At 42.6% G+C, this 26,314-nt stretch overlaps 1 protein-coding gene across 5 annotated transcripts in view; it reads right to left on the bottom strand.

Annotated features, from left to right (window-relative positions):
• Positions 1–733: 733 nt before the first annotated feature.
• The window catches only part of slc4a11 (solute carrier family 4 member 11), a 53,259-nt gene continuing 27,678 nt past the window's right edge, over positions 734–26,314 (bottom strand). For 3 of the 5 annotated variants that reach the window (XM_086049061.1, XM_086049057.1, XM_086049058.1), the window contains exons 6-21: positions 24,895–24,927; positions 20,989–21,070; positions 20,078–20,201; positions 18,068–18,277; positions 16,430–16,514; positions 15,264–15,389; positions 14,279–14,392; positions 12,645–12,777; positions 12,476–12,549; positions 11,916–12,144; positions 11,344–11,450; positions 9,253–9,418; positions 6,212–6,385; positions 5,275–5,470; positions 4,640–4,809; positions 734–3,076 (exon numbers count right to left, since the gene is read on the bottom strand). In XM_086049061.1, coding sequence (XP_085905187.1) covers positions 3,010–3,076; positions 4,640–4,809; positions 5,275–5,470; positions 6,212–6,385; positions 9,253–9,418; positions 11,344–11,450; positions 11,916–12,144; positions 12,476–12,549; positions 12,645–12,777; positions 14,279–14,392; positions 15,264–15,389; positions 16,430–16,514; positions 18,068–18,277; positions 20,078–20,201; positions 20,989–21,070; positions 24,895–24,927 — 2,090 coding nt within the window. In that variant the 3' untranslated portion in view covers positions 734–3,009. The remainder of the gene's footprint in view (positions 3,077–4,639; positions 4,810–5,274; positions 5,471–6,211; positions 6,386–9,252; positions 9,419–11,343; positions 11,451–11,915; positions 12,145–12,475; positions 12,550–12,644; positions 12,778–14,278; positions 14,393–15,263; positions 15,390–16,429; positions 16,515–18,067; positions 18,278–20,077; positions 20,202–20,988; positions 21,071–24,894; positions 24,928–26,314) is intronic. The other 2 variants (XM_086049059.1, XM_086049060.1) reach the window with 1 other exon arrangement.

Raw genomic sequence — 26,314 nt, forward strand, 5'->3', positions numbered from 1 at the left:
TTAGCATTGGCGTTAGCTGTTTGCTAGACAACAAAGAAAAAAAACACCCCAACATTACTACTTTTTATTTGGCAAACAGCTTGAGATAGTCTCTTTTTTTTCAGTGTAAGTATATATATATTTATATTTATTTATATACTATGTAATAAAACAACACATTCTCTTAAGATATTTTTTACATCATATTCCAGCTTACAAATATAGCAGATCTTTTCCCACAACAGAAAAATGACTCAAAAGATATATATATATATATATATATATATATATATATATATATATATATATATATATATATATATATATATATATATATATATATATATATATATATATATATATATATATATATATATATATATATATATATATATATATATATATATATATATATATATATATATATATGCACATCTTACATTCATGGTTAGAAAAGTAGGTTATGTAAGAAAAGAAAACAGTTTCCGGAATGTCGAGCAAAACAACTAATACACAATAAAACACTTAAGTGTGGAAGTCAAGAATGCAAAAGACTTTTGGGATGATGAAAAGTTTGTCTGAGTCCGTGTGACTGCTCGTTTTCCTCTTTTCCCTGCGAGGATCATTCAGAGGATTATGCAAATGTCTCCACGTCGGCTTACGACTTTTCCCGCGTGGTCCAATGGAACAGACTGCACGAGGGGAGCTTTTTTTTTTTTCTTTTCTTCGTCTTCAAAAATAGAGCTCGCTGAGCTTTTTTTTTTTTTTTTTTGTTAATTTTTTTTTATTTATACACAGTATTGCTGAGTCGTCACGTGTTGCATTCGAGGACCGTCTGTGAATTGGCAATGGGTTGTAGGAAAAAGCAAGAGGTGTACAAAAATCTCAGTTCCATGTAGCAAACAACATTGTTAATCCAAACCTCGGGACTATTACGTGACGTTACTTTACAAAAATGACGCATTCGAATGCTTTTGATGTCACTTTCCAGAACAACTGTGGATTCGGGAGGGTGGAATGTTTTCCTAGATGTAAACGCATGAAGCCAAAACTGCAGACAAACATTCCCAACACAAGAAATGATATGCGCACAACATAAGCATTTCTTTCAAAGAAACCAAAAGATAAATAAATATTCAAAGCTATTTTTTAATGCAATAATATATTGAGAGTTGTTGTAAAACTACAAGTTTTGGTTTGTGCTGCCATTCTAAATAATTACACACAATATATATAAGTGAATATATGTTTTGATTTCCATTCCCCATAAAACGTAAGGTTAGGGTTGTTGTCAGGGGACAGGACAGGAAGGGCTTGGAGTAGAATTTGGGTTATCGTTACAGGCTTGGGATGAGCGTCGGTTTAGGGCTTCACGTTGGGATTTGCGACAGTACACAACAAGAAAGGGCTGGGGGACAACAAGTGTTAGGGGATAGGGGTTAACGTTTGGGGCGGGAATGCAAATGGTTCGCAGTAAGGGACAGGACGGGGGATTATGGTGAACGACAGGACAGAAACAGGAAAAGCTAGAGGCTGGGGTTTGAGACAGGAAGGCTTATGTTATCGACGGGAAGGGCTGGCGGACGGAGGTTAGGGGGAGGACTCCAAGTGTTGTGGTCGTGGTAAGGTTGGGGTTTAGGGTACTGCGGGCGTTGTGTGTAAGGGACAGGACAGGGTAGAAGGATAGAGGTTAGGAATAGGACAGCAGCGGTTGGGAGATAGGAGTTAGGGACGTGAATTTTTGTTGTATGTCAAGACATTTCGGTTTCCGATCAAAATGATCATTTTATTTCATGGTATTTCCATTTCAATGTGTTAAACAACTCAGGACAGTGCACTTTTATTTTGAAACCACCTGGGATGTTTAACACATTGGGATGTAAATACCATGACATAAAAGCTGGACTTGTGAACTTTTGTTTTTGTTCGGCGGTTGGGAAAAGACAGGAAGTCTGAGCAGATAGTTATCGTTCGGGACAGGACAGGAAGTGTAATGGGAATAGGAACTGCAAGGATTTGGTGATAGAGGTTCGGGTTAGGATTTGGTACTAGGCAGGAAGTGTTGGTGGACATGGTTATGGAGCAGGTGTTTGGGACAGGGTGGTGGGAGGGCTCGGGCTTAGGGTTCAGGACAGGATACGATGGGATAGAGACAGGACAGGAAAGGATAGGATTGTGGTTAAGGTTGGGCCAGGAAGACCTAGCCCTTATGAGATCCTTAGGTGACAGTTTGCGCCGGTCATTTTTCTTTTCATCAAATGAATGTAGGCTGAATTTGACACAGGAAATTCATTCATGTGTGTGGTGTCAAATGGTCGATTGTGTTTGGTATTGAAGTTTTTCCATGTCAACATGCTGCCCTTTGATGACAGGCGAGGGACTGGTTTCAAGTGGGGAAAAAAAAAGATGGATATTGCCCATTTTTACTGTAGCCTTTGAGCAAGCTGACCGTCCGTCTTTGTACAATTAGGGACAAACAAGCGCGGAAGGACGTCGTAAGGGCGGGACAACCTGCGATGATGCCAAGCAGCGCCTCCTCTACGGAATGTTAAAGGGAATGCCTGATAGAAGGGGGGGGGGGGGGGGAACCCACATCCACGCTACCTTTTGCATCTAGTATTCAACTACTCATCAACACAGTGTAAGTACACGTCACGTGGACCAAACACCACCAGCACCAGCACGGTGTAAAAACACGCAAGGTGTGAGAAAAGGGGTTGTGCCGCTACACCGTTTGTCACTTACACGGCATTAGTGAGTAGTTCAAGTACTCCAAGCAAACACAAGGACGACAACTTGCGGTGAATCGGGGCGTTCTGGAATTGTTCTTCGGGCGGCTTTTCCCGCCCTGTTGGAACGTTTGCGCTTTGGCAACAGTCGCTGCCGGACTTCCTTTTTCGCCTTCGCACAGTTTGGCGTTAAAAAAAAACAAAAACAAAAACAAAAGCAAAAATCAAACTTTTTTTTCCTCCTCGCCCTTTTGCGGCAGGTCTTTTGTGTTGCATCTGGCGCCGTTTTCGCCCTCTGCAGCTACATATGTTGGGCATCCATGATGTCCAAGTATTTGGCCTCAATGATGTGAGGAAGCACCCTGTTCCTACACGCACACACACAAGAAGAAATGTGCATGTGATACACAGTGTAGACAAAGACTCGGAACACCTTAACGAAAATGGAGGCTTCAACCTATATAAAAGCTAATGGTGCCGTATACATTTCCCTGAGGGACTCCACACAAAATGTTTGCCAATTGGAATGGAAATGATAAAAAAAAAAAAAAATTCCAGTGAATTTTTCATTTGTATTTTTTTTAACTTACTTTTAATAAGGTTTTAAATCTAAGTCCAATTTGATGATTATGAATTTGTCCTTATTTTTGTAATGAAATCTTTTAAAATGAATTTAGTTTTTTTTAAGCTGTTTTAATTCAATGTTACTTGTAATTCATTAAATGTTTTTTAAACACAAATTTAGAGTTTTTTTTATGTTTGCATGAATCTTTTTTAATAAATTCTTTTTTTTTTTTTACCCGTTTTAATTAATGACATGGATCTAAAATTAATTTGAAATGTTTTACCTTTTATTTTAAAATAAATGTTGAATTCCTACTTGTTTTCTTTGATACCTTTTCGAAATATTTTATTCTGGGATTTCCCCACCCGCTTCTTTTTACGATGAATTGTTCACTTTTTACTTTGGGACCTTTCAACCTTTAGAGAAACACAATAGGACCTCAAACATTTCCCTGGGGAACTCCAGTGTGTTAATAAGTGTGTTATTACCTTCTCAAAAGTGAGCGTGATGATCTTAAAAAGTACTGGATTGATCTTGTGATAATGTACAGGTGTACTTGATGAAGTGGTGAGTGCGTGTGCACGTGTGTGTGCGCACCTTTGAAGTGCAAATGTTCATTTCTTATTGAGAGCAAGTGCACTAGAGAGACGCTGTGTGCATATACAATGCCACGTAGCGCACTGTATAGATAATCATATATAATGCAGAGCAAACATCTGCTAGCTTTCATGTCGTTGGCTCCTCACTTGATGTTTTCCAACAAAATGGCCTCAAATGAAACACATCAATGTGGGATTCTCACAGAAAAAATTAAATATAAAAACAAAGGTTGTGCAAAGGTGTGACCAAAGCAATTTGAAAAGAGCGAAAATAATATGATTACTTATTTTTGATTGTACTCAATTATTTCATTTTTTGCTTGATTTTTAACTAAAATAACAGTTTTTTTAATGACTATTCATTATTTTTGTCTTAAATTGTGCTTTCATGTAAAAATGAAAATCAACTTCTTAAATGTTTTTTCAATAACTTCTTAGAATTTGTACTTTTTAAAAAACTTTTTATTCATTTTTAAAAATCTATTTTTACAAATGTTTTTAAGAATTTGTAATTGTTTTTTTAACACTGTTTTTATTCTGTACTTGAGCTTTTGAATTTGTGCCATTTAAAAATGAATAATGTACTATTTCAATTGTTTTGCTTCCTTATATTCTCCTTTCGGAATCCATTTTCCAATTTTCAATTTTGACTTGAGGTCGCGGCGATCTTTCATGTCATCCCCAGGCGAAGGAGCCGCGCGGCGACAGAGCGGCCTTGCACCGACAGCAAACAAAGCGGCGCCATTGCGGCGGTGCGAGGCTCTCACCTGATGGGGATGAGCAGGATCATGACCAAGGGGAAGATCATCTTCATGTAGGGGATGGGGTACATGCCGAACGTGCACAGCACCAGCAGCTGCATCATCTGCAGGAAGGTGAAGTAGTGGATCTTCCTCTGGGGCACTTTGCGGATGTAGTGGGTGGGCGGGTACGACGTCTGCGGGAAAGGGGGAAATGACGGCAGACCGTCAGAAACGATCGGGGACGACTAAACTCCCTGCGGTTGTCTTCCTCCAGCTGTGGCAAAAGGAACGACTCCGGGAAACGACTCCGGGAAACGACTCCGGGAAACGACTCCGGGAAACGACTCCGGGAAACGAGGTTTGGATCGACATGAAAGACAAAGTTCGTTGCAAAGACTTTGCCGTTGTTTTCCCCCTGTTGTGCGTGAAAGGCAGCGACGCAAAACGGACGCACCAAGTAGCCCGCAAATTTCAGTGCTGCCCGCAAATTTCAGTGCTGCCCGCAAATTTCAGTGCTGCCGCCATACCCGAGCTTGACGGCGGCCGTGCGGAAGGCAGCGGCGTAAAGCCGAAATAGGGGTGCCAAGTCCTCTTTCACACTGAGCATCAAAACCATTTGCCGCAATCCCGCCCAAGCCGGCGCGGCGCCCGCTCCTCACCTGCTCCTTGAGCAGCAGGGCCATGCGGTCGCACATCTGGTTGCCGTCGATGGAGGTGAGCGCGATGTAGAGGAAGAGGCCGTAGAGAACCGGCTTGGGGATCCACTGCAGCGGCAGCGGCAGCAGGAAGACCGACGCGCCGATGAAAACGTTGGCGGCCAGCGACGTCACGCGCGTCTCCTTCACCTGCACGATACTGAGCACAAAACGCGATCACGCGCTGGCAAACGCGCACGTTTGCGCACGTGGCGGAAACGGACCGAATCGCCAAAAGTGACAAAAGCATTTTGGGTGACGAAACGAAGTCAAAAACAAGTCAAACCAACACTAAAGCTACGGACGACCAAATGTAACCAACCCGCTGTAAAACGAATTGAAGTGAATTCATACAAAAATCAAAAGTCAAAACTTAGTTCCAGTTTTGGCCCATAGGGGGCAGCCCATTTCCTGATTTCTCAGCCCAAAAGTGGGCCAACATTGCGGCAAGTGACCGTCACAGAACGGCAGCTCAGACTCAGAATGAAAGTAGGGAATACGATTGATCATCCTTCGTGGTTTCGATATTGATCGAGTTAACGAGGCGTGGGCAAGTATTGATATCAGGTCTCACTATGGGGCCGATGCCTTTCGATGTTCATGTTTCATCATTTGAACTTTTTTTTTGGCCAACACGGCCAAAATATGAGTAACGGCAATCGGTATGATCGGCATGCTTCGCTGCACTTGGATCTCACCTGAAAAGGCGGAAAATATGTGTCTCTCCCACTTCCTTGGAGGGACATTAACATCTAAGAAATCTTCCTACGGAGGAGCTCTTTATTATTCATGATGGCTAATTAGCCATCCTGCTCTTGGCGTACTCTCGTGCGATTGTCCCCGTGCGGCAGTAATGAGGCCTTTACGTCCCGGCGTGATGCCATTGTATTATTCCACTAACGTCTCGTAGAGGTGTCCTCCCTCCACGCGCTGCTCCACGAAGGCCAGCTGGCGCACGTGCAGCGTGGAGTGCGGGAAGGCGGCGTGCATCCAGGGCAGCCCCAGAACCGACATCAGGATGTTGATCAGGCCTGACAGCATCAGGTCCCAGTGGTACGCCGTGCCCTTCAGCAGCCTGAGCGCCACAAAAACAACGTCAACAACGTCAACAAACGCGCTCAAATGCTTGCCTTGCCATGCAAAGCCCTGACAGCTTTTATTTCTTTCTTTTTTTTTTTTGCTACATGTGAGCTGCTGCGATTTAAAGGTTCACATCAGACGGTTCTTGGACCGCGCAAAAGTACTCGCGACCCTAGCAGGCTCTTATATTGGCCCGGATAAATTGCCTTCCAATTTGTTAGCCGAACAGCATAATTGCCCAAGTCGTTTTTTTAACTTACCGTCACAATGTCATAAAAAAAAAAAAAATAAAATAAAAATACCAATATGATTCCACAAAATGTTAACGGAGGCAACTGGACTCTTGTTTGTTGAATTTGTTGGTTTTTTTTGTCTTCAAAAATGACGGAGACAATTCTGCTATTGGGCTAACGAAACAAAACACAATGGCTTTGGCTCCAGGGATGTTTCGTTTTTGGCATAAAGGAACCTTACGACTAAATCCAAACACTAAAGGGTGCTTTAAAAGTTGCTGCAATTGAAATGAGCTAAAAAGTATATCCACCAGAAGTTCCTAGAACTTGTCCTTTTTGCTACATGTTTCTTGAACTAAAAGTTTCCGATCAGATATTGTTAGCCTGATAGCGTATTTGCTAACATGCTTTCTTGAACGTGTTCGGAAAACAGGAAAAAAAAAATTCTACAAAGATGTGAATAAGCGACAATGTACGCAGAAGGCTGAACATTCAGCGGTCCTTCAAAAGTTCCCGGTTCCAAGGTCAAAGGCCCTGCAGTGGAAATAAGAACATAAAGCAACATTTCCACCTCAAGTTCCAGAAAGCTTCAGTTCTTGGTTCATTTGCAGCAGTTCCTGCACATGAGTCTGAAAAAGTTCCCAAACCGTACCATAAAACTGCATTTGCACAAAAAGGTTCATGTACTTGTACTTCTTGGTCCATTTTTTCCAGGAATGAACAGATATGTTGAGTGTAGGTTCTTCTTGAATTTTACCCGATAGTGCAGCAGTTCCCGAGGTCCAGAAACAGAGTGGTCCAGGGTCAAGTCCCTGCGGTACTACCATCCTAAGCCATAAACCTTGCTGACTTCTTTGATACTAGCTCAGATCCAATTGGGCCCCTTTTTTTTCTTGCGTGGGCACAGAAAGAAGAATTTGTGTTCCCCGTTTCCATGTCGGTACCTTTCATACAGAGCATCAACGCACATAAAACAAGAGCAACAATGACCTTGGAGCGTATTGAATAAAAGTCAAGTCTGTAGACTTCACTGATTTCTCCTCCGTAAAAGAACGTCCGCCATGCGTCGGCTCACATGCGCCGCCGCATTCATCAATGTCAGCGGCAGCAAGCGGAGCGCGTCGTCGCCTGACTTTTAGTCAAGCTCAACTTTTACGGCGCAGCGCAACATTTTTGTCCTCACTGGTCATCAAACTTACGCGCTGTGGACATGGCGTCTTCTTTGCGGGTCTATGCATGAGAGCAACGTAAAATTTCGCAGATATGTCGAAGTCAAAATGGCTTCGCAGTCTGAATTTTTTTTTTTTTTTTTTTTTTTAAATCGGGGCGTCTCTAAAAGGCCAATTTGGACAAGAACTGGTGAAAATGTCCACTTCAAAGCAAAATGTCAGGTTTTCTGTCTTTTCAAGTGTGGCTTCTTGAGACTTTTTTGCGGGTCTATTCATAATAGGACATACCTACCAAATTTCATGTTGCTAAATGAACCAGACGGCAAGGCAAGTACATTGATTGAAACGTCGCAGGGACCAGGCCAATTTGGGAATGACCCTAAATGATTGCTTCAAACCAAAATGGCAGCTTTCCTGTGTCTTCTTGAGGCATTTTTGTGGATCTCCTAATGACACACATGGCAACCAAATTTCATGTTACAAAGTCAAACTGGCTCGAGGAGGCTGAATTTTCAAAAATGTCCAACGGGTGCTTCTTGGCCTATTTTGAGAAAAAAACGTGAAGAGTTTTTTTTTAGGTTATTTTAGTGCATCTTTTCATGATAGACAAGACTATCAAACTGGCTTTGGGGGCTAAATTAAAAAAGATAAATAAATAAATCAAGTGGAGCTACTTGTCCAATTTGGACAGCAGTTTGTCTTTGCAGGACAATTACAAATGTCCAAAGTGAGCCTAAAATGGCTGCTTGAAAGCAAAATGGCTGACCACCCGGTGTCTTTTGGGGCATAGCTATCAGCAAATTAATTGGATTCCCTTTGACCACCTTTCGTTTATGAAGCAATTTGGTATTTTTAATACCAGTTTGAAAGATTTTTGATGGGATTTATTGTTGCGACCGCGTTGATTTATGTCTTGTGATTCCCTGGCAGAATAACAATCAGGCACCCGCGCTCACGTCGGCCTGCGGTTTGCGCAGAGCGTCCACTTAAGTGACGAGCGGGCCAGATAAGGGAGCGCCGCTGTTATCGTGCCGGGCGGACGGCGGACGGCAGGGTGGGAAAGGTTAGACTTGCTGTTTTGGCTGCGAGGCTTCTTGACTCAGATGTCAACTTTTGTGGCTCACTTGTCGCTAACGAGGCGACGCGGAGAAAATCCCCAAAGGTCCTCGGTGGCTTTTGAAGCAGGCAAAGGCAACCGCATTACATTTATTATTATTATTATTATTATTATTATTATTTAGTAGTAGTAGTGTTATTATTATTATTTGTATTATTATTAGAATTAAGAAAAACACAGATCTATGGATGCAGAAACATAACCAAGAAGTTTTGGTTATGTTTAGTGTTGTTTGGTAGGTTTCTACTTCCTGTTTTTGTTGCAAAGCTGGTGTCTTGCTGGAACTCTCAGCCAGCGTACGGAGCAACTTTTTGCAAAGGGCTTTTTTTTTTTTTTCCCTCACCTGTTCTCAGGCGCGTTGGTGAGCGACACGACGATGTTCTGGTCGATGAAGATGAGCAGGGCCAACAGGAAGCCGAGGCCCATTGCGCTCAGGACGTTCAATGCCGACAGACGCTCCAACGGCGCCACGCTGAACGTTGGCTTGTTGTGAACTTTAAACACTGGAACTGCTCACACAAACACAAATCACAAAGAAAAGCGCTTTTAACAAAGTTTTTACAGATCATAAATCATATTTTTACCATGTCAACCATAGATGTTGTTTGAGAAACAGTCATCATTTACCAACAATAACAGATTTTTCAAAAAGACATTCAAAAAGAAAAAAACAATACTAAAAAAGTAGTACTTTTTTTTATTAGAAAAAAAATCTAATTTATTTTTAATTGGCATGAATTTTTTATTTTTTTTTTCCTGTCGGATTTTTTTCCCCCGGTAGTGAAACTTTTTTCACAAATATGCAAATAGTTTCACTAGATTCCAATAATAAAGTCCATCTTTTTCTAGAAGTCGTAATCTTCCAAAAATAAATGTTGTATTTTATCCAACGCATTTTACAAAATAAATTCAGATTTTTTTTTTCTAGATTTTTTTTATCTTTATATATATGCATATCAGATTTTTCAAGTCTGTGAAAAATATTGGAATTTTTAGACAAAATGTTTTGTTTAATCATTTCTTTTCTGAGACAAAACATCAATAAAAAATGAATGAGAATGTCTGGTTTCGTTTTCAAAATTATTGTTTTCTTTTCAACAATAGACATTTGCATGATAACATTTTTAACATTAATTGCAGGCATATTTTTTTTCTAGCTAAGAAAAACGTTTTATCTCGAAAAAAAGCTGCAATGTTCCGACCATAACATTTTATTTCATCTCCCCCCCCCAAAAAAGGTCTATATATTTTTTTTATAGTCGTTGTGGACAAAGGACCTTGAGATGGGCCAGTAAAAAATGAAAACATGTTTTTTCATGTGTTTTTTTTCCCTTTCCCATGAAGTTGAGTGCAAGTATGCCTTTGTAGGGCAGCGAGGCCTTGAGGTGTTCCCCGAGGGACACGGAGCAGACGCTCACACTTCTCGTCCATGAAATAAACATTCTCCTAACAAACATTTTCAAAACAAACATGAATAATAAGGCAGACGGCGGATATCGGCGTTCAATTCCCTCGGCCTGGCGTGCCCCACTTCACGCGCGCGCTCCTCACTTTGTTCGCCGTTAAAAGTTTCAACGTGTGCACCTGAAAGTGTCAGAGCACAACAAGAGTGCCAAATCGCCCGTGTGTGTGCGTGTGTGTGCGTGTGTGGGGGGGGTTATCACGAATTTCAGTCGGACTTTAGAGAAAACAGTCATAATTTTTCGACACTTGAATTTCTTTCAAGATAAAATATAAAAAAAATAATAATCTGTCAAATCACATTTTTCATGATTTTTCTTCAGCATCCAATTTAGTTATAAAAAAAAGGAAAAGACCATCTTCTGACATTGAAGTCCTATTTTTCAAGATGATTTTATTTTGATTTTTCTTTTAGAAAAAAAAACAAGGTTTGACAAGTGGTATTCCTCAAGTATTTGTTTTTAAAGTTGATCTTCAAACAATGAAATCATATTTTTGTTTATCAGCTAAAAGGTCCAATTTTTCTCAGTAAAAAGTACATTTTTCTAATTTGAAATGAGATTTTCTTTGGAGAAAATAGTTGTACGATTCCAACAATTGTCATATTTTTCTCAAAACAAAATCCTATTAATGAAGATTATTTCGAGTTTCATTTTAAGAAAAAAGTTGCAACTTTTGTCACCTGAGTTTTTTTGTACATGTCAGAGAATCTTGTTCTTTTTTGAGAAAAAAAAATTCTCTCACTGTCACATATTGTTGATAAAACAAAGTCAAAATTTACAATAAAATACATTTTTTGAAAAGTTTTGTTTTTTTCCCCCACCAATGAAGTCATATTTTCTCAAGATAAAAGATGCAATTTTCGAACAATAAAGTCACATTTTTCCGTGAGAAAAAAAAATGCAATTTTCCAGCCAACCCCGTCAAGGCAGTGTTTGCGTGATGACACAAGAAAGCAGAAAGTGGTACTGACGCTCGATGTCGCTAAACAGGTACGACCCGATGAAGGAGAAGAGAAGAACCGAGATGGGCAGGGCGCAGTCGGACAACACCTCCCTCACTTTGGCGTGCAGGAACGGACTGACGACAAACACACAGGCACACACGCAAAGACTGTAGCCATCAGGCCCAACTACACAATCACTAGCGTTTTATGGTCCATGCTCATACTTTTAAGATAATGTCAAGTCCAATAAGATTATCACCAGGTCCGACTATGCAGTCAGTGAAGTTTAATGGTACATTTGAATGCTACGAAGGCAATGAAAAGTACTTTATCAGGCCCGACGACACAGCCAGTGATGATTTCTAAGTAAATGTAAACCATGTTGTCCTCAGGCCCAACTATGCAGTCGGTGGAGTTCAATGGCTCATTTGAATGCAATGAAGACAATGAAAAGTCGTTTGTTATCAAGCCTGTCTACGCAGTCAGTGTTGTTTTCTAAGTTCGGTCCATTACGCTTATTATTTCAGGCCTGACAGTGCCTTATGGTTATTGTTTCCATGCCCGAGTATGTCGTCAGTCGGGTGGCCGCGGGCGCATACCTCCTCTTGAACTGGTAGAGCGTGTAGCCCATCCACAAGGTGCCCATCATGAGCAGCAGACACAGGACGGGCCGCTCACGGGTGCAGTTGATCAGCGAGTCGGGGAGGACCTGCAGCACAGAGGCCATGCCCAACTCGCTCCCGTTGCCTCCCACGGTGGCGACGCGGGGCGAGGCGCTGGCCGTGCTGGCGTTGCCCAGCGTGGGCGGGTGGTAGTACCTTTGGAAGACTGGAAGGACGGCGCAATTGGGCTTCAATTGTTCTGATTATGAACGATGCCTTCTCAAAATGCCGTCCTAATGTCTCCAATCCATCAACAAAATGGAAGCCGCTTTGTCGGGGCTGATTATTAAAAAGATGGTGCTCGTTCATCAACGTTACAAACGTATCAAAATGCAGAGTGAATTAGCATTAGCGGCGTAGGAGGTTAATGTTATGCTAATGGAAGACCGGCTAGCGAGGTCTCCATTTGAGGAAATTAAAAGAATGGCGTCAAATATTTATGAGGGGCTGCGACGGGCGGCGGGACAGGGTACCCAAGATTAGCATTCGTTACCCACTTTTCACCGTTCCTTTGACGGCGTCCACCACGAACGCGATCGAGATGAACAGAGCGATCACCTCCTCTGTCGACCTGCAAATACGAAGAAAAAAAACAGCGATAAAAAGTCTGAAAAATCCAAACGTTTTGAATTCCTTTTTTTTTTTTTTTTTTTGAAGCGTGCACACCTTTTGAAGAGCTTCATGACCAGGCTGAGGTTGAAGACTCCTCCCAGGATGAGGAAGAGGCAGTTCCACAGCCCGATGCATGCGTAGAAGGCGGGAAAGTCCAGCTGGTAGTCGTCGCAGACACCCCGGATTACTGCCAACAAGTACATTGGCATTCTTCGAGTTATCAGGCCCGACTATGCAGACAGTCAGTGGCGCTAGGTGGCCCAAGTACAAGCGAAGGCCCGACAGAGCGGTTGGTGGGGTTGTGTACATGTTGTGTCTCATGTAGTACGACAAGTACACGGTTAGGGTTGTTCTCAGGCCCGATCATGCAGGCGGCTAGCGCAACTCGCGCTTTCCGCCAGTTTTTGAAATGTTTTATTTACTGAGTCGGTCGGGCTGGCTGCGCCGCCGCCAGGATGCTTTAAATTCCGGGGAAAACCACCGCGGCCCTGAGCGTCTGCCAGCATCTTGGCGGCCGGCGGGGTGCCCGAGCAAGCTGTTGCGTAACAAAAACCATTGGTGTTTACGGGTGGCGCTGCGGCTAACGTTGTGTGTGCCCAGCAGGAGCGCCAACAATCATCATCATCATCATCAACAACAGTACAACACTGTTGATGATTGCGGTGGGAGAAAAAAGCAAAAGAATTGGGACACCCAGTGAAGAAAAGTTGCTTGTTAATAGTTTAGGCTATGAATATGAATTCCATTATTTCCTACAGGTGGAAACGCGTCTGGTAGTTTGGAACAAAGATTTAACGTAAATAATTGTCATTTGAGGTTTTGTTCATCGTTTTTTAATTGAACAGGAGTCATCTGATTTAATGACATTTGTTTTATTCATTAAGAATTTTTTGGCACTTTTTTTGTTCATCGTTTTTTTAATTGAAAAGGAGTCATCTGATTTAATGACATTTGTTTTATTCATTAAGAAAATGGTTTTTTTAAATTTATTTGTCTTTGTTTTTTATTCATTCAAATCAATGCTAAAAACACATTTTTTCAACAATAAAATGAATTTTCAAAATATAACTGTAGTAAATAAAACAATCTCAAATAAATTAGAAATAATGTTTTTAAAAAATGCCTATTTTATTTTTGAATGTAACTTAAAAAACATGTTTCATTTAACAACATTTTCTTTAAATTAACAAATCGATAAAACATTTTGTCCAATTTAATTTGTCTTTGTTTTATTTCATGTTACATTTTGTATATTCATTTTAATTGATTTATTTTATTATTGAGTCAATTTATTTGTAACACTATTTTTATGCACAAAAAAATAATGACAAATTTAGGATCAATAAAAGAGTCAATAAATCAGGTTTTTAAATGTAAAAAGTGACGAAAACACAAAGTAAAACGATGACATTCTTACGTTTACGTTTTAATACATTTGAACAAATGAAAAGTATACAAATCAAAATTGATCAATTGTGCATTTTTTTCAAATTTAATCCGTTTAAAGTTGCTTTAGTGTACGTTGAAAAAAATACGAGAGACAAAAAAAACCCAACAAATTTCTTTGGTTATTCTAATTTGGTGTTGTCTCAAAGGGCATTTTGCGATACAAATTTGTATCAAACGCACACGCACGCGCAGACACGCACACACGCACTGCGGTGCGTTGGATGGGCAAGCGTACGTACCACTTATGAAGATGGCGAGGGGGGCGGTGGTCAGCGGGATGACCAGAGGCGAACCGGCAAACAGCGAGTAGATGACGCCGCCGATGGACTGCCCGATGATGGTCTTCCTCACGTCTACGCGAGCGCGGGGATAAAAACACGCAAGGTCAGCGGTGCAATGTTGAGCGTGATAATGTGGCAAAATCTTCCCACGAAATACTTTCAATGTAATAACAGCAGTGGTAAAATGAAACCCATTTTTCGCAGCGAGCGTCTGCGTGCGCGCGTTCATGCGTGCTACGGGCTGCACGTTTCCGGGGCCGTCTCTCAAACGCGTTGCGATGTCAGCAGTCGCAAACAAAACAAAGCGCTCGCTAAATTCCCGCCAGCGCGGAAAACACAAACACACTCATCAGGCCCGGCCACGCGGTCAGTCGGTACGGTTTTACGCCGTAAGCGCACGGGCGATTATTGTCATCGGGCCCGACTGTGCTTGATGGCTCAAGTACACACGCATTTTTGTCCACAGCCCGACTACGCTGTTAGTTAGTGCAGTTTTCTGGCTTTTTGGAATGTTTAGAATGCACTGGAAAACAAGGATTACTGATGTCATCGGGCCCGACCGACCATGCAGTCAGGCGGGGATGTGTTCTGGCTTACGTATTTGTAATGTCATCGTCATCTTCATCAGGCCCGACTATGAAGCCGGTGGCGTTTTCAAGCTCAAGTACAGGTATTTTCTGAATATCAGCCCCGATCATATAGCCAGGAGAGTTTTATGGCTCACATACATGAAGGTTTTTGTCTTCAGGCCAAATATGCGGTCAGTCAGTCAGTGCTGTTTTCTGGCTCAAGAACACACACATACATATACGTACATACATACTGTATATACAGTACACACATACATACACATAAATAATGCAATGACAAATATATGAGCGGTGACGTCACCAGGCCCAACTATGCAGTCAGTGGTTCTAGGTAAGGTATTGTTGGTACCGACCGATCTCGCCGCGCGTGCTCTCGTCGTTGAGCGAGCCGAGCGCAATGGCGGGCAGCAGGATGGCGATGTACAAGAAGATGGCCGTGGTCATGTACTTCAACAGGGTCTTGTTGTTCCCCACGATGCCTGCAGGGGGACACAAGCACACACACACAATCACATCCGAATGTAGCTAGCTAACAAGCACTTTGTATCAAATTTTGGCTCGTTATTATTTCCCGCAGTGAGAAGTCATTTCTGAAGACCAGCGCTACTTAGCTAGTGGCTTGTTAGCCTGTAGCAATGACCATTGAGATTATCTGAGGAAGGCAAACTCATGTGGCTAGCAGGCACTTGCTTTTGTGCGCAAGAAGCAGATTTCGACATGGTCAATTGTAAATGCACTTCATCTACAACATATGCCGCCCAAAGCGCTTTACAAATTCTCACATGTGGGTTAGCGTCACATTTGGGCGGGTGATTTGACGCGGCAGGATTTTAAAATTGTCGGCAAGATCAACACATCACACACAAACCACATTCATTCACAGATATTCTCACGTCAGACGGAAAATCTCGCAAAACCACCCGAGATTTCACGAGACTTCGGAGTAAACAAACGCGGCGGGTTTTAGCAGGGGTGTCAAATCGTGTCTCGACGGCGGTGCCAGTTTGTGAATTATTTTTCGTGGAAAAAGTGGCACAAAAAAGACAGAAAAGACGTTGGACTCTGTTGTGCCATGACCGTTTTGATTTTGGAATCCTACTGCGCTTCCTCGCCGTCACCTCGCTTTCTGATTTTGGACAGATTATTTGGACATCGCAAGCTAATGTGGCTAACAAATATTTACTAAGGCACAGGAGGCAAGCTAGCTTTCAATGTGGGCAGAGTATTTTCCCAACACAAGATCATGTGGCTAGTGAGCCCTCGCTAAGGCACAGGAAGTGGGTTTGGCTTCTTGTTTCGTTGATATTATTAGCATGTCATTGCTTATTCATGCACTGGGCGACACAGGTGGCACATGGACACAGATTAGTAAAACAATAGCGCCATCATGTCGATGCGCCAATATTAGCGTCGGGCGACTAAGAGGCTAACGTGCTGTTTGTCACACAGACGAGAAGCTTAGTTTAGCTTAGCGACACTTAGCTTAGTGTTAGCGATACGGTTGGCGGGTGAATCCTACCGTCTGTGAAGTCGGAGGCGTAGAGAGGAAGGCGGCGACACAGGTCCTCGTAAATCCCGCGGCCCGCTAGGAAGAAGTCTGTACACTATGAACACAGAAGGGGGGGGGGGGGTGGTTGTTGTTGTTGTCAACGAGGTCGTTGCAACCCGACGGTGCAGGACGACCTGAGTAGCTCGGCGCCGTCGACATGGCAACTAGCAACTGAGGACATCTTCAGATTTCTTTTAGTTGGAGATATTTATTCACTTGAATAATGCTGTTGAACTATCATGAACTTGCCAATTTCATAGAATTGAGAAACGGAATCAGAAATATTTGTAGCGATTTTGATATATTTATTTTAATACAAGCAGTGAAATGATTGTGTCCAACTCTCGAGTATAATACACTCTGAAAAAATAAGGAATTACATTCTTTAATAGTGTAATTATTTCAGATTATATTTCATATTTCAATTAAATTAGTGAAGGTGCATTTTAAAATGAATTCACATTGCATATATTTTGTCAATGAGTTATTTCTAAGAATGAATGCACTTCTATTTATTTGTTTTGAATAACTTCAGATCATTTCAGATCAAGAGTGAAATTCATTCAGAATCTTCTCTATATAGATAAGAATAATGTTTCATTTTTTTCCGATCATATTACAGATCCAGTTACTACAGCTAATTATATTTTGGAAAAAATAATATTAAAAACATGGAAAATGTACATTTTAAAAATGTTGTTGAAGGGAATTTAAAAATGAAATGCGTGAAACAGATTAATATAATTATTAACAGTCAAATAAAATGCATTCCCATTTGCTCAATTGAATTGACTTTTGAGGTTTCTAATTTGCGAACAAAACTCCCATTAGGTGATGATTCATTTCTTTTTTTAATTTTAACTATGTCCTCCTCTTCGTCGTCCTTCCTTCCTTCCTTCCTTCCTTCCTTCCTTGCTTCCTCCACTTAGTCATCCTCATTGAATGACTCTTTCTTTCTTTTCTGTTCTTTCTTTTTCGGGCCTGAGGAAGGACAACCGACATGCATGAGTGGAGGAAACACACCAGTGGAAAAATGTCTGCGAGCCCTCAACTGTCAACAGGACGTGTGTGTGCGTGTGTGTTTGTGTGTGTGTGTGTAGCTTCTATGGAATGGAAGCTGATCGATTGTGTACAGAGGAAGAGAAGGAAAGAAGGCGAGAGAGACTGTTATATGATCCCTTTAACACGGGGAGGCTACAAAATAGTTGCAAGTTGGCAAATTTTTTACAAGTTGTGTGTGGAAGAGAGGCGGTGCGCCAAAACTGTCAGGATGTGAAGCGTGCACATGACTTCAAAAGTTTGGAAAATTAGTGGGGATGAGGGGGTGTGCAATGTTGGATTATGTGCATGTTTGGGAAATGTTCACTTTTCTGAGGGGGTGTGCAAGGGGCGTTGGTGCGCCAAAGCATAACGGGATGTAGAAGAGGGTGTGTGGATTGAAAACGTTGGGGGGATCGGTGTCGGGGGATGCACCACATTACAATGTTAAGAGGGGTGCGTGGCGGACAAGGTGACAATTTGAGCATGTGGAATATAAAATTGGGATTAGAAGAAGAAAATATGAGAAGCGACTAGGCGCGGGGTCTGATCGGGAAGAGGTGCGCTCACCTTGAGGGGCTTGTGGCTGCGGGGGTCGATCTCCTCCTTGCCCAGGGCGGTGGGCTGCTGGTTGGCCGCCGTCAGCTGGTGGCGCTGGAACACCAGAGCCTCCTTGAACTCCTCCTGGGTTTTGGTCTCCAGAAGCTTCTGGCGGAAGGAAATGTCCGAGAAGAGCGTGGCGAACGTCCTGCCCAGCTCCATCGCCGTCTTGGTGCTCTTCTACGGGACAAATCAGCCACGGGCCATCGGGATTAGCACGCGGGGTAACCACTTGGTGCACCCCCACACGCCCGTGAAATATTCTAAACTGTTTATTTCACAAATTGCCTTCAACAATCCCCATAGAGTTGGTGCACCTCCTTTCCCCCGTAAAGTTTCAGAAATAATTGAAGCCATCTACACGCACCCCATGAACATACTATTGTATTGCGGCGCACCCCTTAAAACATTTCCCTGACATTTTAAGACGCGCAACCACTTCAACATCTCGTAGAGATCGTGCACCCCCTCCCTCTCGCACACCCCCTCAACAAAGTGAAGTTGTAAACTTTTCAAGTCGCACGCCCCATTCAACATGCTGCGACAGCTGGCACACCCCCAGGCCCTGTGAAAAGTCCCAAGCTTTTTAGAATAGCGCAACATTCTGACAGAGTGGGCGCACCCCCCTGTACAATTTTCCACATTTTAAGACACACACCCCTTTAAAATCCTGACACAGTTGGTGCACCGATTTTTTCCCCCCACATTTTCACAAACTGACTCTAAAATTGCCAGTCAGTGAGCTCAAAACAACCCCTAAAATGAAAAAGTGGACATTCCGTCTCAACTTTTACAGACGACCTGGCTGACGCATTTCTACACAGCCATGTTGCGATCAATTCCCGTTTTGGCATTTGGCGCTGTAAAAACGAGCACGGAATGGAAAATCGCAAACGGAGGCAAAGAGAACACAAGGCCACTTTGTGAAATGTGACGCGACACTTTGCTGTCACGGGATTAAAAAAAAAAATTGCCGCTGTGGCAGGGCGGGGACGCCGTGCCGCTGTCATTTGTTTCAACCCGTCTCGGAATACAAAGTGGGCGCACCGGCGCCGGAGAACGTACGAGCGCAAAAAAAATAAAAAAAGAAGAAAAGGCAGAAAAAGGCAGCCGAGAGATGAGGGTGGAAATGTTGCACATTCGTCAATATTGTTTGATGTGACGGTTGTACACTACAAGTCGGCAGTCATTCTTTCAGCAGGATTTCATTCCACAAATTCGTTTGGTCTAACGAGACCCCCCCCCAAAAAAAATGTCAGCCTCCAGCAGAGATGAACAGAAAAAAGAATCAGCCACCCGAGGGCAGGACACTGATTACTCCGGTTCACCGTGTGTGCGTGCCGTGCCGTGCCGTCTGTGTGTGTGTGTGTGTGTGTGCGCCAAAAGACCGTCCGTATAGGTCGATCGAAAAATACAAAAAAAGCAACCAAAAAAAAAGATAAAGGAACAAAAAAAGATATAGGAACAAAATGTACCTGCCTATACCTAATGTACCTATTTACATTTTTATAAAGCATTACAAATGGCGCAGTATATTAGAAAAAAATATCAAATATATGTCAACTATAAAAAGGATATACAGTATACATATACATACATACACACAAATTAAGAAAATACTAATAAAATAACTACCATATAAAGAAGTATTAAAACAAAATAAATCACAAATAGCAAACCATATTAGATTATAAAAAAATAACAAAAATATCAACATAAATCAACAATAACGTCATTTTTTAAAAATCAATTCTAAAAACATATAAAATAGACAACGAAAACAATGACATTCAATTATGATCAATTATAACATAAAAACCTGAAGTTGATTTCTATTAGTACTACATAAACTGGAAATGATGCATGCAGATCGCAAAGCTATATTTTGGAGGATTACTATTAACGGTAATTCACCTTTTTCTCCACGCATGACAATAAAAGGTAACAAAAAATACTTGATAAATGATTCTTTTTTTTTACCATCTTGAGCGGCGCCAGGACCAAGATGACGTAACGGACCTCGCAGCAGTTCTCCCCCCAGTTCTGAGGCCTCTCCAGCCGCGAGATACAGACGTGGCGGCGCTGCAGGTTCTTCAGGTTGCACCTACGCACACGCGCAGAAAAGAAGAAGGAGGTCACGGACACATTGCCGTAACCGATCGCCGTCAGAATACAATAAATGCAAAGTGTCCGCTGAAAAAGTTTTTTTTTTTTTAAATGTAACACTGGAGGAATTTCAGGTAGAAATTCAAGCAACCCATCACGTGGCATATTTTAGCCTTGACTCATGTGAACAATTCATTTAGTGCAACCAGAAATGTGAAACGTCATGTAAATTAATTGTTGCCAGTGGTCCGAAATAGAAATAATGAAGTTGGCTTTATTAATGAAATCATCCTTTCAGTTGAATTTAAAAGTTTTGACTTCATGTAAACCACATTTTTTAAATTGCCTCAAATCAAGATTTCAAATTGCGACAATAATTGGACACATTTTCCATTCCGCCCATCCTCAATGCACTCACATTCGGTGGGCAAGACTATTATCCCTGGGCGGGGGGGGGCAAGGGTATCTCAGTAGGTCCGAAACCCCCCCAAATTTTTTACAAACCCCCCAAATTCTTCAGAAAATACTGATAGACATTCATTGTATATTCTCTACAGAGATAGAATGTGGGAAAAAAAGTCCCAGAAAAAAAAAATCTGAAAATAGCCCAAAATCCTTAATCTGGCCTAGCACTGGGGTAGGTCCAATCATATTTCAGGGGGGACCAGTGACCAGTTTTGTTTTTTTTTCCACACTTCCACTTGAGCGAGTGACATCGATGAGTCAAAGCCAAAGTGATCAGGTGTGACTTCAGGTGAAGCAGCATGCGGCGGTCGGCTACTCACAGGATGCAGAGCCAGGACTGCTGGTAGTGAACTCCCGTGTCGGTGGCCGTCACGCCCTGGATGGTCTCGGACAGAAGGTGCACTGCGCGCAAGAAAAGACAAAACAACAACAGAACATCGAGAATGCGTGAGAGCGGCCGAAGGCGAACGTGGACGTCAGACACGTCGGCGCCCATTCAAAACCTTAACCCCGGCTTCAAACCTCCAATTGAAACCAACACAGACTTGAAAACTTGCCCCTAATTTTGACACTCTTCTCAAATCATTTCCTGAAATCTCAATTTGAAACCCTAACTTATCTTGAAACCCCAACCCTGTGCGGATACCTTCGTTTGAAAACCCCTACCCATTGTTTGAAATCCTCTTAAGGAAAACGGATTTTAAATCTTCTGTAAGCATCACTCTTCCTTGAAACCTTAATTTGAAACCCAAACCCTTGCCCGGAAGCCTACCCTGTCATCAACCCCAATTTTGAAACCCTATCATTTATTTGAAACCCTCACACTGTCGGGAAAGCCTTATTTAAAACCTTCACCGTTCCTCGAAAACTTGAATTTGAAACGCAAATCCATGTCTGAAACGCTCATTTAAAACCCTAACCTTCGATTGTAATGGTCTTTGGAAACCCTAACTTGAGCTTAAGACCCTATTTTGAAAGCTCCGCTGTGTCTTGAAAGCCTAACTTGAAGCTGGAGACCCTCAGCCTGTCTTAAAAACCCTAACCCAGATTTGAAAGCCGAACCTTTCTCTTGAAACCCGAATTCGACATTTGAATGTTAAATTGACAGACTCTGATTAGCTGCTAACGAGCCGGCGTTGGCGTTGGACGTGGGCCGTTTGGTCAGCAGGCGCCGCGAGTGCCGCCTTGCGATTGGACGGCACAATCTTCCCGCTCACGAATATTCTCTTGCTTCTTTTGGGCTCGGATCGGATTTGTTCCCCACCACGTGCGCCGCCTCGGCCGATCGAGAGGCCTGCGTTCGCGGAGGTAAATGATGGCCGTCGCCATGGCGACCGCTGCAACCAGGCGGCCGCCGTGCGCTGATAAAAGACGAGCGCGAGCGAGAAGAAAAGGACGAGCCGGAAAAAAAGAAGGGAAGAAGTAAAGAGGAAAAAGGCGACGGAGAACGTTTCAATTCAGTTCAATTATTGACGCGCAGCAAAGCCTCGGTCGGGGATCACGCAACAATTTTTGCTCACGGATCCAATTTGACAGCTTGAAACCCAACCCTCTCTTGAAACCTTAATGAGAAACTTTGACCAAGGCTTGGGACCCTAATTTGAAACCCTAAGCCTGACTTGAAAGCCTCTCTTGACACCCTAATTCAAACAACCTTCATTTCAAAGTCCAACCAAGGGCTTGAACCCCTAATTTGAAAAATGAAGTCAGACAATTCAGTTGAAAACCTCATTTGAAACCGCAACTCTGTTTTAAAACCCCAATTTGAACGCCAAAACTCATTTGAAACCCCAATTTGAAACCCTAACCCTGTCTTCAAACCCTAACTGTGCTGCCATCAAAATTAAAAAACTTTAACATGTATTGAAAATTTAACACCTTAACTTAACCCTCACTTGAAAACCTTTGAAAACCCAAACTTGGCTTAAAACCTTGATTTAAAACCCCAACGCTGGTTTGGAAACTTTGACACCCGAACACTAACATACTTTTAATATATATATATATATATATGTATTTTCCATTAACTTGTTGTCATATAACTAGATTTTGTTTGGGCTGCCGTTTATTTTTGGTGTAATTACAATGTTGACCACTGGATGGCAGCACGCTAATTCGTTAGACACTGTAAATTTGCGTAAAGAAGATGAATGAAACAGGAAGTTTTTCAACACAGCCTAGTTTCTGTTGAGGTTTTTTGGGCTTCAAATATTTTTCCGAGAGCCCGACCCTGTCTTGAAACCCTACTCCACCGTAAAGTTTTCCAGCTGCGCTGCCGACCGAGTGACGACGGCCAATTAGTCACGTGGAGGCGATTTGCTCTCAGTTTGCTGCTTGACGCCTTTGCTTGGGTCAGCTCGCTCTGAGCGCACCACAGCGCGAAGGAGACGAGAACCACAATGTTTGATACCGCTTTTTTCAGACCGATACCAGTACGAGCGGTCGCTCTTTGAGGACTCACGACACCGCTTGTACTTTTGAAGTGTAAAATTACATTTAACACAATGATAAAAAATGTTTTTCTTTCTTTCTGACGCAGATGATGATGATTCGCCGATGTGTTTAACTGCCACACTGTGGCGCCAAATACTGCCGAGGAGGACTTACGCGATATCAGACGTCAGGGTATCAACAGAGCTGGCCACTTTACAAAAAATGGAGCGTACGGTATTTGTCATCCGTCTGCAGCGTGGGTACCCTTCCGTCCTCCGTCATTCGCCTTTTTCGCGTCCCCCAAGCAACAACAACTCACTTTGTTCCTCGCCACGCCGCGAAAAACAGACTAAAGACGGACTGCAGATGATCGCCGAAATGAATACATGGGCGTCCGTCATAGGCGGCTAGACGGACCGGTCCGTCACCTAGACGGAATGCCCAGCTCTGGGTATCAGCGGCTGGTATCGGCAGCCTCCGTACCTTTAAAATAGGGCCGGTATCGGTACTCGCCCACCCCTGGAAAAAAAAACAAAAACAAATGTTGGACTGAACTTTTGTAACCCTAATCCTTTTTTGAAACCCCAACTTTGACTTCAAGACATCATTTGGAAGCCCAACTCTAACTTGAAACCCAAATTTGAAACCCTAACCTCTGTTTTCACTCTTTCTTCTTTAATCCCATTATCAGAAACCTTAAGCCTGGTTTGAGACCCTAATGTGTTTTTTTTTTACAAACCCTAAGCCTGTCTTGAATTTTTAATCAGTAACCCTAATCCTCATCTTTTCTTGAAACCTTAACATTGGTTAGAAGCCCTGGTGAAAATCCCACGAGTTGTCCCAAATGCGCCTCCTCATAATCCAAACGTGGCTTCTAATATGCGCTGTATTGGCTGGAGGTGTGCAGCAGGTTGGGGAGCATCTTTGGAGGTGACCTCAATAAAACCCCACAATCTTATGCAGCCTCAGAGATTAACTGTCTGTCACACGCACACACGCACACGCACACACACACACACACACACACACACACACACACACCGAGGAATGATTGGTTTCCCTCGTGGCCCGGTGAAGGAGGTGATTAAACGAGACGAGGTGGCAGATGAAACACTTATCCTATATGGAGGCACACATGACGGGCCAATCGGCACGCGGCATGCTGATGATGTCACGCCGCGCCGATGAGAGGACGTACTGAGGGTGGGGGTGTTGTCAAGAGGGGTGCGAATCCGCCAGGACGCCAATGGTGGGATGGCAGCGAGGTCGAGTGGCGCTGACACGCGCCGCTAAATTGCAGTTACATAACGTGACCGCGCTAGGAAAAGCACAAATTGGAAATAGGACGCTAACGCTAACGCTAACATGTCATGCGACCTGGCAATTACCAAGCATTCTCCCACAAAATCCACATTTCATGTTAGTCTTCGCAAACTAGGAAGTAGCTTGAAAATTGACATCTGACACAAATGACAAATGAGACGCTAACATGTCATGCTAACTCACAATTACAAAACATTCTCCGACGCAAACCAGGTATGTGCACATTTGACATTATTGCCCACCTCCAAAAAAAAACAGCAACCACACAATCAAGTGATTGACTTACTTATTTTCAAATTTTGCTCACGAATTGTCAGCACGTGTGTTCTGTTTTCAACTACGGCTTAACACTAAAAGAGCCATTTGGCTAATGGCTATCTATATTCGCCACGAAAAAACGGGCATGGTGGACGCAATGGATGGAGACGGGCAAAGAAATGATGCAGATGACATTTGGACGTGTTTCTTACCGTCGTCAAAGAAAACAAAACTGTGAGACATGTCTGCGTGCAAAACAAAGGAAAAGAAGAAAGAGGAGGGAGACAAAAGTCACAGGTCAAAAATGAACATTTGCTCTTTTGTGGTTAGTACAGTGCCCCACGAATTCTGACCGGCAACAGGTTTTCACATGAGCAAAATGAAAATCACCCAGGCGCCTATTTTTCTTTTTGGAGTGGCTACTTTTTGGTGACTCAACAACAAAATATAAGATTGGGGGGCACCCGTGGTTGCACCCGAGTCATTCTATATAATGACAAAAAAAAAAAAAAAACACCTGACCAATTTTCATTCCTTTTTTAGTGATTTAACAACAAAATAAGAGTGAAAATTGCTCTACACAAATGTTCCTAGCACTGAATGGTCACATGGAAATATGTTCTACCAATTATCTTTGACTTTTTAGTGATTTAACAAGAACATATTCGCTATTTTGTAGCACTCCCCCAAGTCCTCCAAGTTGTTGCGTGGCCAGAAAAAAAAGGCATCTGAGCTGACAATTTCACCTTCCCTTTTAGTGATTCAATGAAAAAAAAAAAAAAAACGACTTGAGGGGCACAATTGATTATGCCCCATGAATTCTGCTTTGCAACGTGTGGTCAAATGACCATGGAAAAAGAGCCAAAAACAATTCTCATATTTTTTAGTAATCAAACGATAACATTGCACAATTGCACTCCGTATCTTCCGCCTAGCAACAAATGGTCACATGACCAGTACAGCTACTCCAAGCTGCCATTATTTTGCACAATTTAGCAATTTGACGTAAAAATACAAGCTGTGATTGCGCTCCACAAATTTCACTTGCAAATGGTGAATTAACGAGAGAAAATAAGATTGTGTGGGCACATGCGATTGTGCCCCAGGAATTCCACCTAGCAACAAGTGATCACATGATCAAGAAAAAAACATCACAGGCTCATAATCCTTTCTGCGCTGGAGCCCCTGCGAATTCTGTTGAGCAACAGGTGACCACGCGCCATTTTGTTGCTAATTGGCCGTATTTTCATATCCGAAACGTCTGTAATGCGTTACATTATTCTCCCTGAATGCAAATCCGTGGTATGTTTGCTTGCGTAACTGACAAAGTGTTACATCACATCTGCTGCGCCGGCGCCGCTAATTAGCTCCTGGCTGGCTCGCGTCAGCCATGATTGTTGTTGTTGCTGCTGCTAAGATGTTTCCTCGGGAGGGAAAAGCTGCTCGAGTTTTTGGGCCAAATTAAAAAGTGTCCTCCACCAAGTCGGCGCTAACGAGAGGGTTATTCCAGTGCGTCTCCTCCCCGTTACAAAGTTGTGCAAAGGAAAGTCCTGCTTGAATATATCCACCTCGTAAATGTTACACTGACCTTCAATGTGTGACAGCACTCGTATTTCCCATTAATGTTCCATA

The sequence above is a fragment of the Filicampus tigris genome, chromosome 13 (genome assembly GCF_054856515.1).
Source record: "Filicampus tigris isolate MCC_2025a chromosome 13, RoL_Ftig_1.0, whole genome shotgun sequence".
Classification (NCBI taxonomy): Eukaryota; Metazoa; Chordata; class Actinopteri; order Syngnathiformes; family Syngnathidae; genus Filicampus; species Filicampus tigris.